Source organism: Triturus cristatus, chromosome 10 (assembly GCF_964204655.1).
Source record: "Triturus cristatus chromosome 10, aTriCri1.1, whole genome shotgun sequence".
Taxonomy (NCBI): Eukaryota; Metazoa; Chordata; class Amphibia; order Caudata; family Salamandridae; genus Triturus; species Triturus cristatus.
In genome coordinates this window covers 196,990,971-197,008,646 of record NC_140593.1, presented here as the reverse complement: position 1 = coordinate 197,008,646, position 17,676 = coordinate 196,990,971, and the positions used below count along the sequence as shown (strand labels likewise).

The 17,676-nt window shown below is 44.8% G+C and overlaps 1 protein-coding gene across 3 annotated transcripts in view; it reads left to right on the top strand.

Annotated features, from left to right (window-relative positions):
• Positions 1–17,023, top strand: part of LRRC72 (leucine rich repeat containing 72) — a 201,635-nt gene extending 184,612 nt beyond the window's left edge. For all 3 annotated transcript variants that reach the window (XM_085630800.1, XM_085630802.1, XM_085630801.1), the window contains exons 9-10: positions 11,152–11,179; positions 16,651–17,023. In XM_085630800.1, the coding sequence (XP_085486926.1) occupies positions 11,152–11,179; positions 16,651–16,816 (194 nt within the window). In that variant the 3' untranslated portion in view covers positions 16,817–17,023. The remainder of the gene's footprint in view (positions 1–11,151; positions 11,180–16,650) is intronic.
• Positions 17,024–17,676: the final 653 nt, after the last annotated feature.

Below are 17,676 nucleotides of genomic sequence, written 5' to 3'. Positions count from 1 at the left end.
GTAGAGCTGTTGAGAGTGTGCTCGATGGTGAGGATGAGGTGGTGGTTGCTGGGTCTTCCGCTGCTCCTTCCCTGGCTGAGGTGCAGAAGATGATTGAGGCCGCAGTGGCTGCGGCTTTTCAGGCTTGTGGGCCCCCGCGGCCTAAAAAACAAAAGTTGGATGCCTCGGCGGAGGTAGATTCGGACGTTGATTCTGATGAAGAGGTGAAGGGTTGTTTTGTCCAGGGAGCAGACCTTCGCTGTGTTCTGCAACATGTTCGGGACAATTTAGGGTTCCCTAGTCCCTTGGAGGGTGGAGAGTCTGAAGACTTTTTCGCCAATTACCTTAAGAAGGAGCCTGACAGCCTCCCCATTCATAAGTCTGTGAGGAATGTGCTGGAGGGGAAGTGGAAGGATGTTGACAAACATGCCTTTCCCCGGTTTCTGGCGAAAAGGTATCCTTTGCAGGGGTTCGCTGAGGAATTCCCGGCTGTGGTGAAGGTGGATTCCCTGCTGGCTGGTATGGCCTGGTGGTGTCGGAAGATGCAGTTCCTTCAGATCCTGGGGACAAGCGGGTTGAGGGGGCCTTGAAGCGGTCATTTGCTGCCTCTAATCCTGCTGTCCGGTCTGCAGCTTACACCAGCTATCTGGTTCAATCGCTTCTAAAAGTCTGTCAGGGTATTTCTGAGCAGCTCTTGCAGGATGTGGATCCCTCAGAATCTTTGTCCATGTTGGAGCAGCAGTTGCGTTTCCTGGGGGATTTGTCCTTCGATTCCCTTAGTGCGGCGGTGGCGCCTGGGGCCTCTGCGGCTGCTCGGAGACAGTTGTGGCTTAAGCCTTGGAAGGCGGAGGCTGCTCAGAAGGCTGCCGTGATTAAGCTTCCCTTCACGGGCACTAAACTGTTTGGGGAACCACTGGAGACACTGATTAAGAAGACGGCTGAGGATAAGAAGTTGTTGGCTCTGGTCTGCTCTTCTCAGAAGGGGAAGTTTGCGGGTTATAAGTGGGCTTTTGGGCAGGCTTTTCAATCTAAGATGGCGGCCCAGCCTTTCGTGGTAGGAGATGTGGCTGGGGTGTCCCTTCCTACCAAAAATCCCGGGGTCAACAGGGTGCTTCCTCTGCTGCAGGTTCCTCCAAGTCATGACTATGTGGAGAGTTCGGTGGGGATGCCTGTTGGGGGTCGCCTCAAGTCTTTTTTTCCTGTTTGGGAGGAGTTCGTTCGAGAACAGTGGTCCTGCTTCAGGATCGAATTTGGGGATCCTCCAGTGGATGTGTTCAGGGCTACCCCTGTTCCCAGATCTCACTCGAAGTGTCGTGCTCTGTTGGACGGAGTCCGGGACTTAATTGCCAAAGGAGCTGTGATGCCTGTGCCTGTGAGTCAGCAGGGTCGGGGGGTTTACTCGATCCTGTTTCCCATCCAGAAGCCAAATGGGGACTACCATGCTGTCCTGGATCTGAAGGCCGTGAATTTATGTGTCCCTCAGCGGTTCTTCAAAATGGTGACTCTGCAGATGAGTCTTCCCTTCCTATCGGTGGGGGATTTCCTGGCTTCTCTGGATCTCCGTGACGCCTATTTTCATGTGCCGGTGCATGAGGCCTCGCAACGGTTCCTTCGTTTCTGTGTAGGGGTGGATCAATAACAGTTCCAGGTATTGCCGTTTGGACTGTCTGCCTCTCCTAGGTTGTTTACTAAGGTGTTGGCACCCTTGGTGGGTTTGTTACATGCTCAGCGGATCCAGGTGTTCCCTTACTTGAACGATTGTTTGATTTCTTCCTCTTCTTTACTGCAGGCTCAGGCACATTCCCAGGAGGTTTGCAGGCTCCTTCAACAGTTCGGGTGGATTTTGAACTTGGAGAAGTCCCATCTTTGCCCCACACAGGAACTGCTGTTCATTGGGGGGGGTTTCAATACCCGGGTGGGGAAAGTCTTCCTGTTGGAACCCCGCAGACTGACTCTGGTGCACGAACTGGGGAGGGTGTTGGGAGCTCAGTCTTCCACAGCTCGCTAGTGGTTGCGTGTTCAAGGGCGGATGTCAGCTACTGTGATGATTGTTCCCTGGGCCCGTTTGCACTTGTATCCCCTGGTGTATCATGTTCTGAGGCATTGGGACTTGGCCTCTCTGGATTAAGAGCTGTTGTTTCCGGGGGGTGTGGTCATCGCCCGGGAGTTGTCCTGGTGGCTGGTGGACCGGAACCTCTTACAGGGCTCGCCCTTTGTGTCCCAGGAGAGGTTGTTCCTGACGACAGATGCCAGCGAACTCGGTCGGGGGGTGGTGTTGGCTCAGAAGTCGGTGCAGGGGCTATGGTCTGTGCTGGAGGCAGGCATGTCCTCGAATGGGAGGGAGTTGAAGGCAGTTCAGTTGGCGTTGGCTATTTTTTTGCCTTGGGGCACATGTCTATCTATCAGATGTCCAGCCCACGCTTGAGCAAACTTCTTGTATTTAGTTTCCAAGTGTATGTCATATACGATTTCTTTTGGCATTTCTATTTGTAGATTCCCCTGATGAAGGGCAATTGTAATGCCCAAAATGCATTGGAATCGACCGTATTGATGTACCATCTCAGGTTATCATCGAATTTAGTACCTTGAAGAGTACCATCACTTTTACATCGCTTGAAAATTAAATCGACTTAGCAGGATCCAGCGTTCTAGTTATCATTTGGACTATGGACATTGTCACTGATTTATTGTTCATGCTCAGTGTTTGAATTATTGTTACACCATGATGAACATTTTACAGTGATTTATGGTAGTGCACCCAGTGTCTACGACACACGTCCCAGTTTTCTTTTTACTTTTAGAAAGTGGGCATTTTCTTACTTTAGCTATTTGGTGCCTACTGCCTGTATCTGATCACATGTCTGGGATGGGTGACAACTGCCTTTGTGTATTCCGCCTAGACAGCCACACACAATGGGAGCTTATGTGTGACTCTATGGGCCATCTCAGTGTAAGTATACTTTTGTGAATCAGGCCCACAGTCTTTTTTTCTGTAGTGCCTTCTCTTTCACTGCTAGTTCATTTCTGAGAACGAGGAGGCTAGTGTCAGGAATCTAGAGTCCATATTTCCTAAAAGACTGAAGGCATTCATCAGATGATAGAGATGAGGTAGTTTTCGTAGTACAATTTGCATTGCTCTCAGCTATTTGGCTGTGACAATCACTCATTTCTTACTGATGCATGACTTTGTCAGTTGAGGTATCAGACGAGTTCTTCCCATCAAAAGGAAGTGCAATCAACTTTCCTTAGCATACTGCTTAAGAGCCTAACATTTGAGATTGCATTGTTATCACAAGGACAGACAGGAGTTCTTTGTTTTGGTGGCAGTACCAATGAAACCTGAGACATCAGCAGCTCTGCATTAAAGCTTCATCCTTCCTGGTTATGAATACACAAATAATCCTCCTAAGCATAGACTAGGAAGAAGGAAGCATATTGGTTGAACACTTGTGACAGATGCAGGCTGTCACTGTCTATGATCATATTGGCAATGGCTTACCTGAAGAAAAGACCATGGGGTACATTTTCCTACCTGATGTTCGAAGACACTTGTACTTCTTGTACACGTGGGAAGGTTATGTCTAGCACTGCAAGAAAGTGACCATTGCAGACTGATAAATACTAAGTCTCTTTGGAAGTACATTATTTTTTGTTCTGAAAGCCTGAGACTGGAAACTCAGAGACTACAGTTTCTTGATCATGATTAAGGACTAGCGGCTCAGTAGCCAGACCAAGCATAAGCGAGGAGCAGTTGTCACCGCCAACGCATAAATATCCTGATTCTCTAGCAGCGGTACAAGCCCACAGTTTGCAGTTGTCTTTCAGCTATAGGTAGTTCCTGTTTGCTACCATTTAGTTAGGGGCAGCTGCTTCTTGGGATTCATTCCAATGAAAAACAAGCATTTGCAATGCAATAGGTCTCGCATTTGCAAGAGTTTAAGCTACTGGCACTGTAAATGACAATACTTATTATTTATGTTTTAAAAACCAACACATAAATAAAAGGCATTGTCATTTACAATGCCAAATAGCTCAAACTCTCGCAAATGTGAGACCCATTGCACTGCCACAGTGAAAGCGCGCATGGCGCTCTGGTCATACATAGAAGCAGCAACTAAGCTGCATTTGATTGCAAGCCCTGAAGTAATCAAGAGAAACAAAAGAGGACACAGAAAAGTTCCCCCTGTTTGGATGATAAAAGGACTGCCTCCAGAGATTAAACTTCCCCTCCTTCCTGGGTGCTGTCTAGGTCATTATCCCACTGGAAGGCGTAATACAGGCTCATACAGCCGCGTGTGTCGTACTTAAAGGGTTGCCTCCGAAAAGCAGCCGAGTTGAGGGTCATTTCGAGAAATCTGGACGTACAATTCAAACACGACTGTCTACTACAAGCCGAGCCATTCTGACAATCATAAGTCAAAAAAAAAATCGTCATAGCATACTAATGCTATATTAAAATGTGAAAGACTAGTTTGTCAGGGCATGCATTGTCACTCTTTTTTTTGCTGTCTTGTACTACCTAAGAAGTTTAAAGGCGGGGTTTGGGGGGGGGGGGCACTCTTAGCTTCAGCCTCTGTCCAGTGTGATTTTCAAGGTATGGCTTATAAATCAAAGCACCAACTTAATATGCATCCTTCTTGTCTTGAGTAATAAATGTGGTGGGGCAAAGACGAATATCGAACCCAGCATTGAACCAAAGTCACAAAAGCGAGTTTTAACTTAGAGTAATGTACTCGAATATTGAACAATAATGAAACAGATTGTACAATCATGTACAATCAGTACTGAACATCAGTTTTAAAACATTTATTGACCAACATCGACAGGTAGGCACTGCCCAAATCCGTGGAAATGGTTTTATATTCAGAGAATTCTGATTTCTTAATGAGTGCAGATTTTACAAATTCCTTGTACATTTTGGAAACTGCTCGCATATTCTGAATATTTTGGAAACTATTTTCAGATGTGTTTCTAGACCTGCACTTGCAGGCAAACAGAGCACCCAGAATCAGAAAGAAATGAGAAAATACTGAAACAGGGAGGGCGGGCTTCAGCTAGTATCATATGCTAGGAAAACTACTTGTAGCGATTGAGGCATTTGTTGTGCAGCAGCAAAGTTGAGTTGCAGGCTAACCTCAGGGGTCGTTACCTGAGGAGTCAATCTTGAGGAGAAACAGCCCCGTTCGCGGCGCTCAGTCTCCCAGCGGAGGCTCTCCCCTTACACTCGGGGCTTTCTCCTATGCATTTCAATGGTGGCATCTTGAGCACCCAGGCTCTAGCGCTGATATGCATGCAAAGGGATCCGGGGGGGATGTGGTAAGATGTGGGAGGGCCAAGAACCCTGGCAGCATGCTTTGCCAATGCAGAATTTTAGGCTCTGCCAATTATTTTTACTGATGCTGCATCAACAAAAAGAGAAATGATTATTGCCAATGCTGAATAGCATTGGTGAAAAAAAAAGTCCAACAGTATGTAAGCTCACATGTCATCACACATATACACATAGGTGGCATGACGCTGCAGCGACTCACCATGAGTGTGTTTATGCTTTCATGCATCGACATGCATGTGTGCACTTAAGTTATGTAGGGTTGTTGCTATCACTGTTAAAGCAGGTGAAGTGGCACTGGGCCCCAAGGTCACAGCTCAAGCAATGGTGGGGGGGGGGGGGGGGGGGGTTCTTCCTTGCAATAAGACCCATGGCACACTGGCTACACCACTTAAGGAATGACAAAGCCGCCATTTATGTTTTCTTTGCAGTTCCAAGATGCTTCTTTGCCAATCTTGAAAGGGGTGAATAAAAAAATAAAAAAATAGGTTAAATATGCGCAAATGACCCTTTTCATAAATGAGTGACATAGCAGCATATTGCAGTTGCTGGATAGGGACAACATTTTAAAGGGATATGATGGGAAGGGATGGGGAGCAATGTTAGTTTGGGCTGGGTGGGTGAAACTAAACGTTGCTGAGTGACGAGAGTAACAGGTGGTAGGTGAGGTGATTTCAAGCGCTAGATCGAAGCGCTGTAGAAAACTAATGTTGCCAGTTGTGGGTGTGCCGGCAGAGGAGGCTGGGTCTGCGCACGAAAGTGAGTGATCGCGATCGCGATCAAAGCGGCCGTGCGGCTGCGAAAGTGAAAGTAAGTGCGGCGCGCGCGCCCGCGCACATGCACTGTAGCTCTAGGCTTGCCTGGTAGCACTTTTTGGGGCCCACATACATAATGTCTCTTCGAGCCAGCGCATACGCTGGGCTCAGCGAGACCTAAAAAAAGCGCTATGATGCAGCCAACACAGGCAACATCATAGCGCTATTTTGTGTTAGGAGAAGCAGGGAAATTAACTCACCTTGGGGGTGAAGAGACTCAGGTTTTGCTCAACATTCTGTGATTCTGGCCTTTCAATGACTTTCAGACATGATGAACAGCAGATGTGCTGATGGACAGCACCGCTAAAAGACATTCAAAATTGACGAGGAAAATAGCTCGGGCACTGCCAATTGGCTGGAGAACCCGCACGTGAACGAGTTTGCTGAAGATTTAGACTGCGCCTCCTTACAGGAAAGCCATTCATTTCCGAAGCCATCTTCCTTGATTGACTTAAGTGAGGGTCAGTTGTTAAAAGTGCTGCATGGATCACCAGTTTCCTTTAGGGACTCATTCAGGAAGCACTCACCTGAGGCTAGAGTGGAGCTCGCGGCTAATCACGGCGGCGCAAGGTCATTCCTGTGGGTGACTGACTTCACCGCAGTCTCCTCTCGCTGTCCCCCTCTTAAATCTTGTGAATTTGCAATGGATCGATTTACACAAGTGCTGCGTTCACAGCCAAAGCTCAACATATTGTGTATGCGCAACTGCTTTCCGAGAATGTAAACGCTAACCTGGGAAAACATGACTAAACCCCCACCGAGGCCATGGTTGCATTGTAGGGAGGAGACATTCTGAGGCTACAGCAGGGTGAGGGGCATTGTAGGGAGGAGACATTCTGAGGCTACAGCAGGGTGAGGGGTTCACGGTTAAAGCGCTGCAGCTGAAGACGGCCTCTCCTAATCAAAAGCTCATGTGAGTTTATTTGGGAGGGATTCATGTCGGAAAGAAAAAAACATTCATGAAGGGCTGATGTGATTGGTAATCGAATATTAAATACAAGAAAAATAGCCTTTCTGTAACGAGGCCCGATTAATAACCCCCTGGTGGCCTGCACTTGTAAAACTGGTTTAATCTTCCTGAGTGTTTTTCACCAGATGTTAGCTTGATCGCGATCAAAGCGGCCGTGCGGCTGCGAAAGTGAAAGTAAGTGCGGCGCGCGCGCCCGCGCACATGCACTGTAGCTCTAGGCTTGCCTGGTAGCACTTTTTGGGGCCCACATACATAATGTCTCTTCGAGCCAGCGCATGCGCTGGGCTCAGCGAGACCTAATCACCCCCCCTAAGGCCCATGGTAGAGTGGTTAGAAGCATATCTAGCTATTGCACAGAGACTAGCAATGCCAGATGAGACAGGAGGCCTAGAACCTCTTGCTGGTCCTAAGAACCCAGTAATTGCAGAGGTGGCCTGCACAAGTTTGCTGGGAGCTCTGCTAAAGTTGTAAAAAGGGAACGTTGAAGGGTTATTCATGTTTCTGAGATTCAGGTTTGCATGCACAGCATCCAAGATGGAGTATAAGCTTTAGAGTGAAGACTTAATGGATACAGATTCTACACTTGAGATAGAGGAAGATTGGTAGGCTTTGGCAACTCCTGATTCAGCTGTTTTTGGTTTGATGGATAAGACTTTGATGGCTAATTGCCATGGAGATAACAATCCCTGTAAGGGAACAGCCAGGGAAGAATGTTGAAGAGACAGGGTTGAGCACTACTAGAGACTCCTAAGATGGCTGCAGTTGAATTGCAGAGAGCAATGTCAACATTTCCCCTTCCTTGATCTGGATTAGCCAGCCCTATGATGTGCCCCCAAGTGCGGAGTGTCCTTCAAACAAGATTTCTGAAGAGTTAACTAGTCTGAGAGGTTAGTTTGATGGAAACTGATGCCACAGCTACTACTGATGCCTCAGGGTGAGGGTAAAGTGCTGTGTTCAAACGCTAGTGAAGTTGTGCTACCTGCACCATGACATGATGGTCACCATCCTCTCAATAACTGCCTGCACAACAACGAAGCTGGACAAAGCGGTCAGGCTGGAGAAGCTGGCAAGAAAATCACTTGTCTTTACAAGCTGAGATTGGAACAGACACCATCCATAGAAGGAACTGGGCTCCACCCCCTTGTACACGTCTCTGGAATCGGTGGTGTAAAGTCCTCTAAACCATATCCAGCAGGGAAACTTGATCAGCCTCTCGATGCAGTCTTCTCAGAGCCTAGCATTTGACAGCCATTTTCTGGGGCTTAGCAACTGGCTTCCATTGAAACAGGTGGTCTGGTACCTGGGGAACCTGGTCTTGCAACCTGGTGCTTTCAAGGGCTACTCACACAACTATTGTGGGGCCTTCAACAAAGGAGGGGAAGGATCCCTGTATGTTATCTTGCTACTACACCAGCATATTTGGTGCTTGAGACCACATCTAGTGGCTGAGACCTTGTATTCACTTTAAGAATGTTCTTTCTAATGATTGCAGGATTTCCTTGCAGTTAAGGCGATACAAAGCGCAATTTAGTGCAAAAATAACAAATAAGGAGACAGTTTTATTCTTTTAGCAATCTGTTCATGCTTTTCGGTAAAGGAGTCTGCTCAAAGAACTATTGTTCACGGTCAGAGCTTGAAACTGAACCCAAAGCCTATCACACTGCAAGCATGGTGGATGAGCAGATGCGAGAATTGCGGGGAGCTGAGAAAGTTTTGAAAGCAGGTGTATTTGGAAGACTCCTTTGCCATCTGGCCAAGTGGAGTGAAGGTTGGATAGAAAGGGGCATTAATTATACTTCTGTATATATTTCTGTGAAACAAAGGTTCATTTTCGACCTCTGTTTCACAAGAAACAAAATCAGGACTATAATAATGGATCCCTTGCTATCCAACAAAGTAAAGATCAAATAGCAAGGAAGTCATCATTATGGTCTAGCTTTAATTTCCCTTCAAGTTGTCCGGACTGTCATACAGTACAGTAATGTGCACTCTAGGTGGCTGGGTGTTTTCACAATGTGAGAACCACCAATAGGACTTCCTTTTTTTGTCTTTGTGATACTTGGAACTCAGCAGGGGCGACTCCTCCACTAGGGCAGAGGAGCATCACCCCACTGCTTTCTCGCAGTGCGTGAAAGCCAAAACATAAAATGGTAATAACTTTTGGTTATTACCATTTTATGTTTCTTTCTTCATTGCATCGGAGCTGCCCGGGCAGGGCAGGAGTGGTTTTCCCACACCTGAGTACGCTGGACTGGTTTGGTCAGCCCTCTTGGGCCGCCCAAACCAGTCATGCGTACTCTGCTCTTCTCCATGCAGGCTGCAATGCAGCCAACATGGAGAACATGTAATGCCCTCCAGCCCCAGCTTGGGCGGTGTCCCGACCAATCACAATGCTCCACTGGAACATTGTGATTGGCTTAGGGGAGGGAGGCTGCCTGCTTCCTGTTCCTGAAAGCAAGAGCAGACAGAGCAGTGAAGACACGGGATCCAGGAAAGGTAAGTTAAAAAAAAATATATATTATTGAACCCCCCCGTATAACACGCCCACCCCGCGCGAACCCGCACCCTACCTTGAGCCATGCCAGCCATGACTGGAACTCAGTCACTACCCACTATGTCTGATTTTGATGAGCCATGCCAGCCATGACTGGAACTCAGTCACTACCCACTATGTCTGATTTTGATGTGCAAGCATTTAGCATAGCCACCAGTTCTTTATCTACTCTTTATTATGAAAAGCATGTTAAAGAGCCTTTACAGGGAAGGGGGTATAAATAAACTGTGTTAAAGACAGTAATCATGTATTTTGGTACTCAGAATCTCACAGATCACTGTAGTATGCAAGGGTTTTGAAATTTGTTTCTCTCTCTGACAGACCTCGGGGTAGTAGATTTACTTTGTGAGAATCCATGTTAGCTTTTTTTTGGAGGCTTAGTATATAATTTTGCCAACTGTAATTTTAAACTTATATGTAATTGTATGACTGCAGCCCTGATAGTCGCATTTTTAAAAAGCTTTTGCTCAATATGGTTTGCTTTAATTTGTGATGGTGACAAATCGATGATAAAAGGCTTTTGGACTGAATGGTTCATTGGGGAAAGTTTTGTCCGCTGTCATAGGTCTGACACCTGCTGATTATGAAAAATTATTACAAAGGTAAACCAACAAGTGTTTGTGTGGATTGTTATTACACTGTCTTCTAACACTGTCTTCTAACACTATGGATAGACTATGTGCAATGCCATTCCAAGGTGACCGACGAAGATATATTTACTTTTTCACCTATTTTTATTACAACTATATGCTTGCTTTGTTTAGGCAGTGATGCTTTTTCTTTTTTCTACTTTTAGTCTCTTAATTTATCTTTTGTATGTTTTTTCAGTTTGTCAGTGTGTTGTATTGTGACTGGGTGAATGTATGAATGAGTCAGTGGATAGAAACATGGATGCATGAGTGGATGGACAAATGGATGCATGAGTGCAAGGATGAGTGACCGAGTGCATGTGTGATGAGTTACTCACTAGTGAATGAAGAGGCGCTTTTAGTTATATGTCAGGCTATTGGTATTGCCAATGCTGAGGGACTCTTTAGCTGCCTAGGAGAAAGTATTCTGCTGCCAACGCTTGGCTGCCATTCTTTCTCTAGTTCCCCTTCCAGAAACTGGACCTGCTTTCAACATGCCCTTGTTTATCACCGGCCTTTTTCATGTATGACTACTACTAATTTATTGTCTATCTGACGCATACATTTTAATTGTTTGCTTTCTTTTAATCGCATGTGTACCACGAGCTGTAGAAAGTAGTTCACCAGAAGACTTGTATTTCTTTCTGCCTTCTTGGTGCCACCTTTACTATGAGTTTCCTTTTGCTATAAAACCCGACGATTTTTTGATTTGCCTTAAGAAATATATTTATTGAACACCATTATTATTCATGCTTGTTTTGTTTAAAATTGTTTAACGCCTGGTTGTAGTTTGATTGTAGTTTATTATTCTGTTTTCTGTGATGACATTCAGAATATTCTTTGCATTCTAATTCTGAAAATATGTTTTGTTACAGACCATGAGATTGGAAATAATTTAAGTAGGTGAGTACATTTGCAAACGATTGTATCTTACATATTTATTTTAATCCATTCACTGTTACAGAGATGAAGTAGGCAATGTTTTTTCCACAAGGCACAGATATTCATAAGGAAGGGCCTAGTTTGTAAAGGGGATGGCCTGTCGTTCTGTTAGGGGGATGGAGTAAATTATTCCTCCCCCTGGGTGCGCCACATTTATAAATGACCACCAAGCAGGTGGTCCTTTATAATACACTTGAAAAAAGAACAATTGATGGACAGAATGCCGATCAATGTCAAACATTCACCCCAGTACAGAGATCTGGGCCTCAAGCCATCGTTTTTTTGCTACCCATGCCATTCCAGAATAAACCCAGCCATATGCAAATCAGTCTTGACCCTGTTCCCAGTGGGAACAGTCCAGTCCGAACTGCAAGGCCAGGAATCAAGCATCCTAGGACCAGTTTTAGGGTTTCACCCTTCATCAGCCAGGCTAGCTTGATTCCAGTGGCATGGGGAGCACGGGACCCACATCTGGGCATACCCGTCCCACTCGGGTGACAAATGCAAAAAGAGCAATTGATGGACAGAATGCTGATCAATGTCAAACATTAACCCCAAGACAGAAATCTGGACCTAAATCCATCGTTTTTGTGCTACCCATGCCATTCCAGTTTAAACCCAGCCACCTGCAAATCAGTCTTGACCCTGGGAACAGTCCAGCCCAAACTGTCAGGCTAGGGTCTCCGTCCATCATCTCCTTATGTTTGCTTTGTTGGCCCTAAGTTGGCAGGTTATGGCCAGAAGTGGGTTCCTTGCTCACTTTGCCACTGGATCCAAGCTAGCCTGGCTGATGAGGTGTGTTACCCCGAAACCACTCCCAGGATGCTTGTTTCCGGTCTAGGAAAGACCTGGCTTGGCAGTTCGGGTTGGACTGTTCCCATGAGGCACAGGGTCAAGACTGATTTGCATATAGCTGGGTCTGAACTGAGGTGGCGAAGTGAGCTAAAGAATGATGATGGATTCAACCCAGATCTGTGACTGGGGGTGAATGTCTGAAAAGTTTCAGCACTCCGTCCATTATCTCGTTGTGTTTGCTTCATTTATAATACACTGTGAGGAACTGCTGTTATGCAGCTCTGTACCAAACAGTTTTCTGTCTTTTTAATTCTCAAAAAGAAAATCCAGAAACAGCATTTTACTGTTCCTCACGCTAGAGTTTGCCTGGCTGTGATGGACAGTAAACAAAATGGCCATATGCCCACCCATCGAGATTGGGTGGGCAGATATATAGCCATTTCTCCGACAACCCTGACTCTGTCAGAGAGGTTTGTTTGGCAATGGCATTGATGGAGCGCCGCCATAGCTATAGTGCGCCTGCAGCTAAATCGTGCATGCAAACATTACGTTGTCAGTAAGGATACTCCATCACCTTTGCGATGGCTTATCCTTACTGCCAACATATAAATCAGTCCCTAAGACCTTTATGTATCAACACAGTTCTCCACAGACACAGAATGGGGAATCTCCTTCGATAAGTCAGGCCGTAAATCTTCTCTTCAGAGCAAAATATTTTTCATAAAAAGTGTAAGAGTAAAAATTTTTAACGCATAAAACATGTATTCAATCCTTCCGTGGTTTAGACAAAGTCAGATAGTTTCCACAGCCCAATTTCCGCAAAGCCTAAATCCATGTTTAACAGATAACTTAGATAATTTATCTAACGCAAAAAAACTAGACGATCTAGGGAAAATTACATGAGGTGTTCATTGTCTGTGGTGAAGGGGAAAAGTTTCCATAGTATTCGATCGATGTTCAAAGATATCCTAATATGTGCATTAGATAATCTTGTGATTATAGACACAGTTTAAGAAATATTTTAAACTCTGCTATTCTACTCCAGCAACCAGTTGAAGAATCCAACCACATGTTTTGCATAGATTTAAGTTACTATGTGAAGTACTCTCTGACTTGTCACCGATGTCACATTGCAAGTGAGGCCTGATGCTTCTTGCACATTTTGGTATCATAGCAACAAAACTGGTTTACCTTCATGATGTGATTGCTGAGCATCCTCTGAATAGATGTTGCCTAGATGTTTCTACTGTTGTTGCAATGAGTCTTCTCATTTTCCACACCCCTCAGCAGAATTATAAAGTGGACAAGCTGTCCCAAAAGTACATACAGATCAGAAGGGAACTAAATGACCATGTCTGTCTCCATGGTGTATTCCTACAAAATTGCAGAACAGAGCAGAATTCAACTCAAAGTCTGTGCAGCTGGAATTTCTAACATTGTCAGTTCCATAAGTCACACATTCATGTTTTCAAACCAACATGGTCATGAGTGGTGAGATCTAGCTCAACTCCTCACAATAGCCATCAATTTTCTTTTCCTGGAGAGGCTTGATTTTGTCATAATGGCGCAACAAAATTGCAATTCTGCCTCTAATGTTCCAAAGCCCACATACCGGGACCTTGGGAGTTTGTTTTGGTATAAACCTCTTGCAGTCGCTGAAAAAATCTTGCTCATATTGTCCTCTGTAAAAAGGCCGATTCAAGTTATTAGGAGGTTGTTTTACAACAACAACAATGTGGTATGCACAAAGACAATATTAACAACCATAACTTTGACACAAGCGCAATCGTAGGCTATCCATTAGTTAATAAAGGAAATAATTGTGGTCAATGCAGAGAAAGTGTTTAACCAGGACAGTTGGGGCTACCCGTGGAAACCGCTTCACAGATATCGATTTGGGCTGGTATTTATGCAGCCAATCATGGACCTTTCTCATGAAACATGGCCCATTATAATGGTAAACCAGGTCACGCCAACAAAATAAGAATTTTGTGAGGAACATGAATGAGAAGCGTTTCCTCTTCCAGTCTGCGTGCATTGTACACATAACGTCAAGATATACCCACATTTCATCTAGGCCTTCAAACGCATCAAGTTAAATTACATGCAGACCGTCTCCTGCTTGTTACATTAAACCATGAGGTGTATTAGATAGACTATCATTGATTTTGGCAAACTATCTGGATACAAAACATAAGTAAAACAGATAGTGACACTTAGTCTTTCAGATACTATTCCATTATTTCAGAAAGAAGTTATTACTTATGTAGGTGTACAAATTCCAGTTTAACTGTCTACAGCATTCCAGATCAGTTTCCTTCCAGCCCTTAAAGATGGCTGACTAATAGACGTTAACCAACATATCTAAGTTTCTCCAATAGGATGCCTAGAAAATAGTACTTTCTTTAATTCCAAGGTGTTTTCAACTTTGTAGATGCCACTCCTCAAAAGATGCGCTTATGACCTGGACCTATGTATTACAGGGTTTCATTGTGCGCAGATGTTGGACTGCTGCCTAGACTTCAATTAATCTCCCAATCCCACTACCCATGAGCCCTTACAGACTCAGGACCTCACATTTTTTTAGTTTAGAGCTAAACTTGTTTAGTCTTGAAACCAGCATTTTTCTATGGAACCTTTCGCCTGGTAGTACGGCAGATAAAGCAATCCTTTCCCAGTAGATTATTGTAAGAAATTGGGGTTGGTGTTTGACTGGAGTGTCAGCCCTGGTCCATCAGCAACCACAATCGTTGTCAGGGTAAGGCACAAGACAACCCTAAATTGACCTGTGCTCAACCCTCTAGTAGCTTGGCACAGAGCAGTCAGGTTTAACTTAGAGGCAATGTGTTAAGTATGTGTGCAACTCTTCAAACCGTAATAAAGTAAACACCACAGAAAAAGGATTCCACACCCGGTTAATACAAGACCAAAACAACAAAAATCCAATCAGTAGAAACAGAGATTTGAAGATTTATTGAAACTAGTTCTAAAAAACACAAAGCACCAACTGTTGACATCTGGTAGCTTCGTACCAGGACAAAGTCACATTTTCAGGCCGACTGCAATGGAGCATGGGCCAGCTACAGGGAACCAGTTATGCTCGCTGAATAAAGTACGTTAAATCATGGTTTGTTGAGCGTTGCAAGGAACTGCTTCAAAGATGTGCTGCGCAGCCAAAGCGATGCGTTGGTTCTGAGGTGCAGCTAAGCTGCGATGTGAGGTCCTGCGTCATTGTAGAAGATCCAGTTGACAAAGGCCTGCAATGTGAAGCCTAGCATAAAGCGTGTGTTGCGCAGTCGATGCGTCAAAATGCTGCAAGGCAGCAATACGGAGTCTGTCGTCGAAGCTGCTGTTGACGAGAGATGCAAGGGAGAGGATGCATTGTGCTCTGAAGAGGCTGCAGGCTGCGAAAGCAATGCGTGTCTTCGCTATGGATTCAGTCCATGCAACAGCGGCTTTGCGTCGATTCTCCTCTTGGTTGAGCTGCGCAACAGAGCAGATGCATCAGTTTTGCAGTCTCCACAGAGACTGGCAGAGCATCTTAGGCCTACTTCCAAGGGTCCAGGGTTGGCAGGGTAGATGCACAAATGGCAAAGTTCAGTTGCTGGGGTCGAGGTTGTTGGAGCCTTCTGTTCCTGAGGCTCAAGTCAGGAGGCCAGCCAACTACCCCTTGGAGTCACTCTTGGGTCCTGGGTTTAACAGATGCAGTTCCAGTCCTTCTTGCCCAGGCAAGGGGGCAGAAGGTCAGCACAGCGGCAAGGGGGCAGAAGGTCAGCACAGGAGGAAAGCAGTCCTTCAGAGCAGCAGTCCAGCAGAGTTGCAATCATTTCAGCAGCACAACAGCCCTTCTTCCTGACAGAGTATCCATGAGTCCATAAGCGAACTGAAGAGTTGGTTTCTGGGGTCCAATATTTATACCTTGGCCTAGGTGAGGTGGGGTGCCTTTACATTTTAAGGTAACTACATTCTCCCCAATCTGCCTTCTTAAGAAGGCATTTCCAACCATTTGCCAAGGAGGGGGACAGTATCAGAATCCCCATAGAAGTATGTTTTGATTAGGCCTGGGTGGTAAATTCCGTTCCGCTCGCGGAATTTGGGTAATTTCGCGTTCCGCGGAGAACGCGGAATTGTCAAAAATTCTGCAATCCGCAGCTTCGCGGAACTGATTGCTTGTTCGTGCTATCAAAATGCGTGGTCACGAGATATTTCCCCCCCGAGCACACAAACAGCGTTCGCAAACAGGAAAAAAGCATCGCGAACGGGCGGAACAAGCAATTCCGCATGTTTGCGGAATTTCTGCTTGCTCGCGGAGATTTTTTACCGTTTCGCGGAGCTTTGCGTAGCGCGACTACGAAAATTCCGCCCACCCCTTGTTTTGATATCTTGCCATCACAAATGTTCTAGTAGAAATATGTTTTAAACAGCTACCACCAAAGGGATCTGCTAATAAAACACACTATATTAGGTGAAGTATATGGAAATTGTTCAATTACTAAATTATTTTCTCTCAGTTATTTGGAGTCGTAGCATTTTTGTACTAAACTAAAAAAGTAAGAGTCTTACTTGCAAGCTATATAAATGATTACTTTACATTAAGAAATTTTGTAAATTTTCCAAATATAATTTTTTTTTTGTAGAGTTCGCTTTCCGGATCCTGAGGATGCAGTTCTCTTCAGAGCAATGCAAAGATGTGAAATGCATTTTTCGCTTGTAGACTGGCATCAAATGTTCAACTCCAAACAAAGAAGGCTTACGCAGACATCAGCACAAACACCTCAATTACTAACAGTGAAACTCAGATAATCATGCTTTCCTGAGGACATAGCGAACATTTTGCCAAGACATAAGAATGGTTGTTACGATGTGGTACTAATATTTAACCTTATCAATAAACATTCCGAGATTGTTTGGGTTCCTGTGGAGCCAAAACATTTGCAAATTATATGAGTATGTTTGGTGAATTTTTATATATATATATTATAAAATAAAAAGGAAAGCAAGAATTATGAAGCAAATCTAAAGAAAATGCAAAAAAACAAAGCAGCTAAATAGTTTATAAAAATAAAACTTTTCTGGCACAGTTGAAGTCGCTGGGCCTCTGGTTTCTATCTTGAAAGCGGTTTAACTGCTTCACCTGAAACTATTAAAATACCTCTTAATTATAAATATCTCCTAAGATTATAATCAAACATTGACATGTCTGAAAAATTAATACAAAAATATTTTGCACCAACTATCTTTCCGAGCGATGTAGGAGAATGCCCGTCCTCCTGATCTGGGTCTGTGTATACATGGGATGTGTGCGACTGGGATTGCGTAGCAGAAGTGTCTGGGTGATGGGTGGGAAATGGATGCAACTGTTCGGGTAGGACAGGTGGGGCCTACGTTGTGTAGTGCCTTGAATGTGTGTGAGGAGTTTGAAATGAGCACGTTTGTGTATCGGGCCAGTGGAGCTCCCTCAGGTGTGTTTTGATGTCAGTTCTGTATGAGAGGTTGCATGGGAGTCAATTCACCAAAATGCCTGGGGTAGTGAAAGTGACATCACACACCATTTGAACTTCACTGAGACTCCCACAGAAACACACACATTCTTAAACATACACACAAACTCACACACTCTCTCTCAGATAGACACACTCACCTACAAGCATGCATGCCAAATA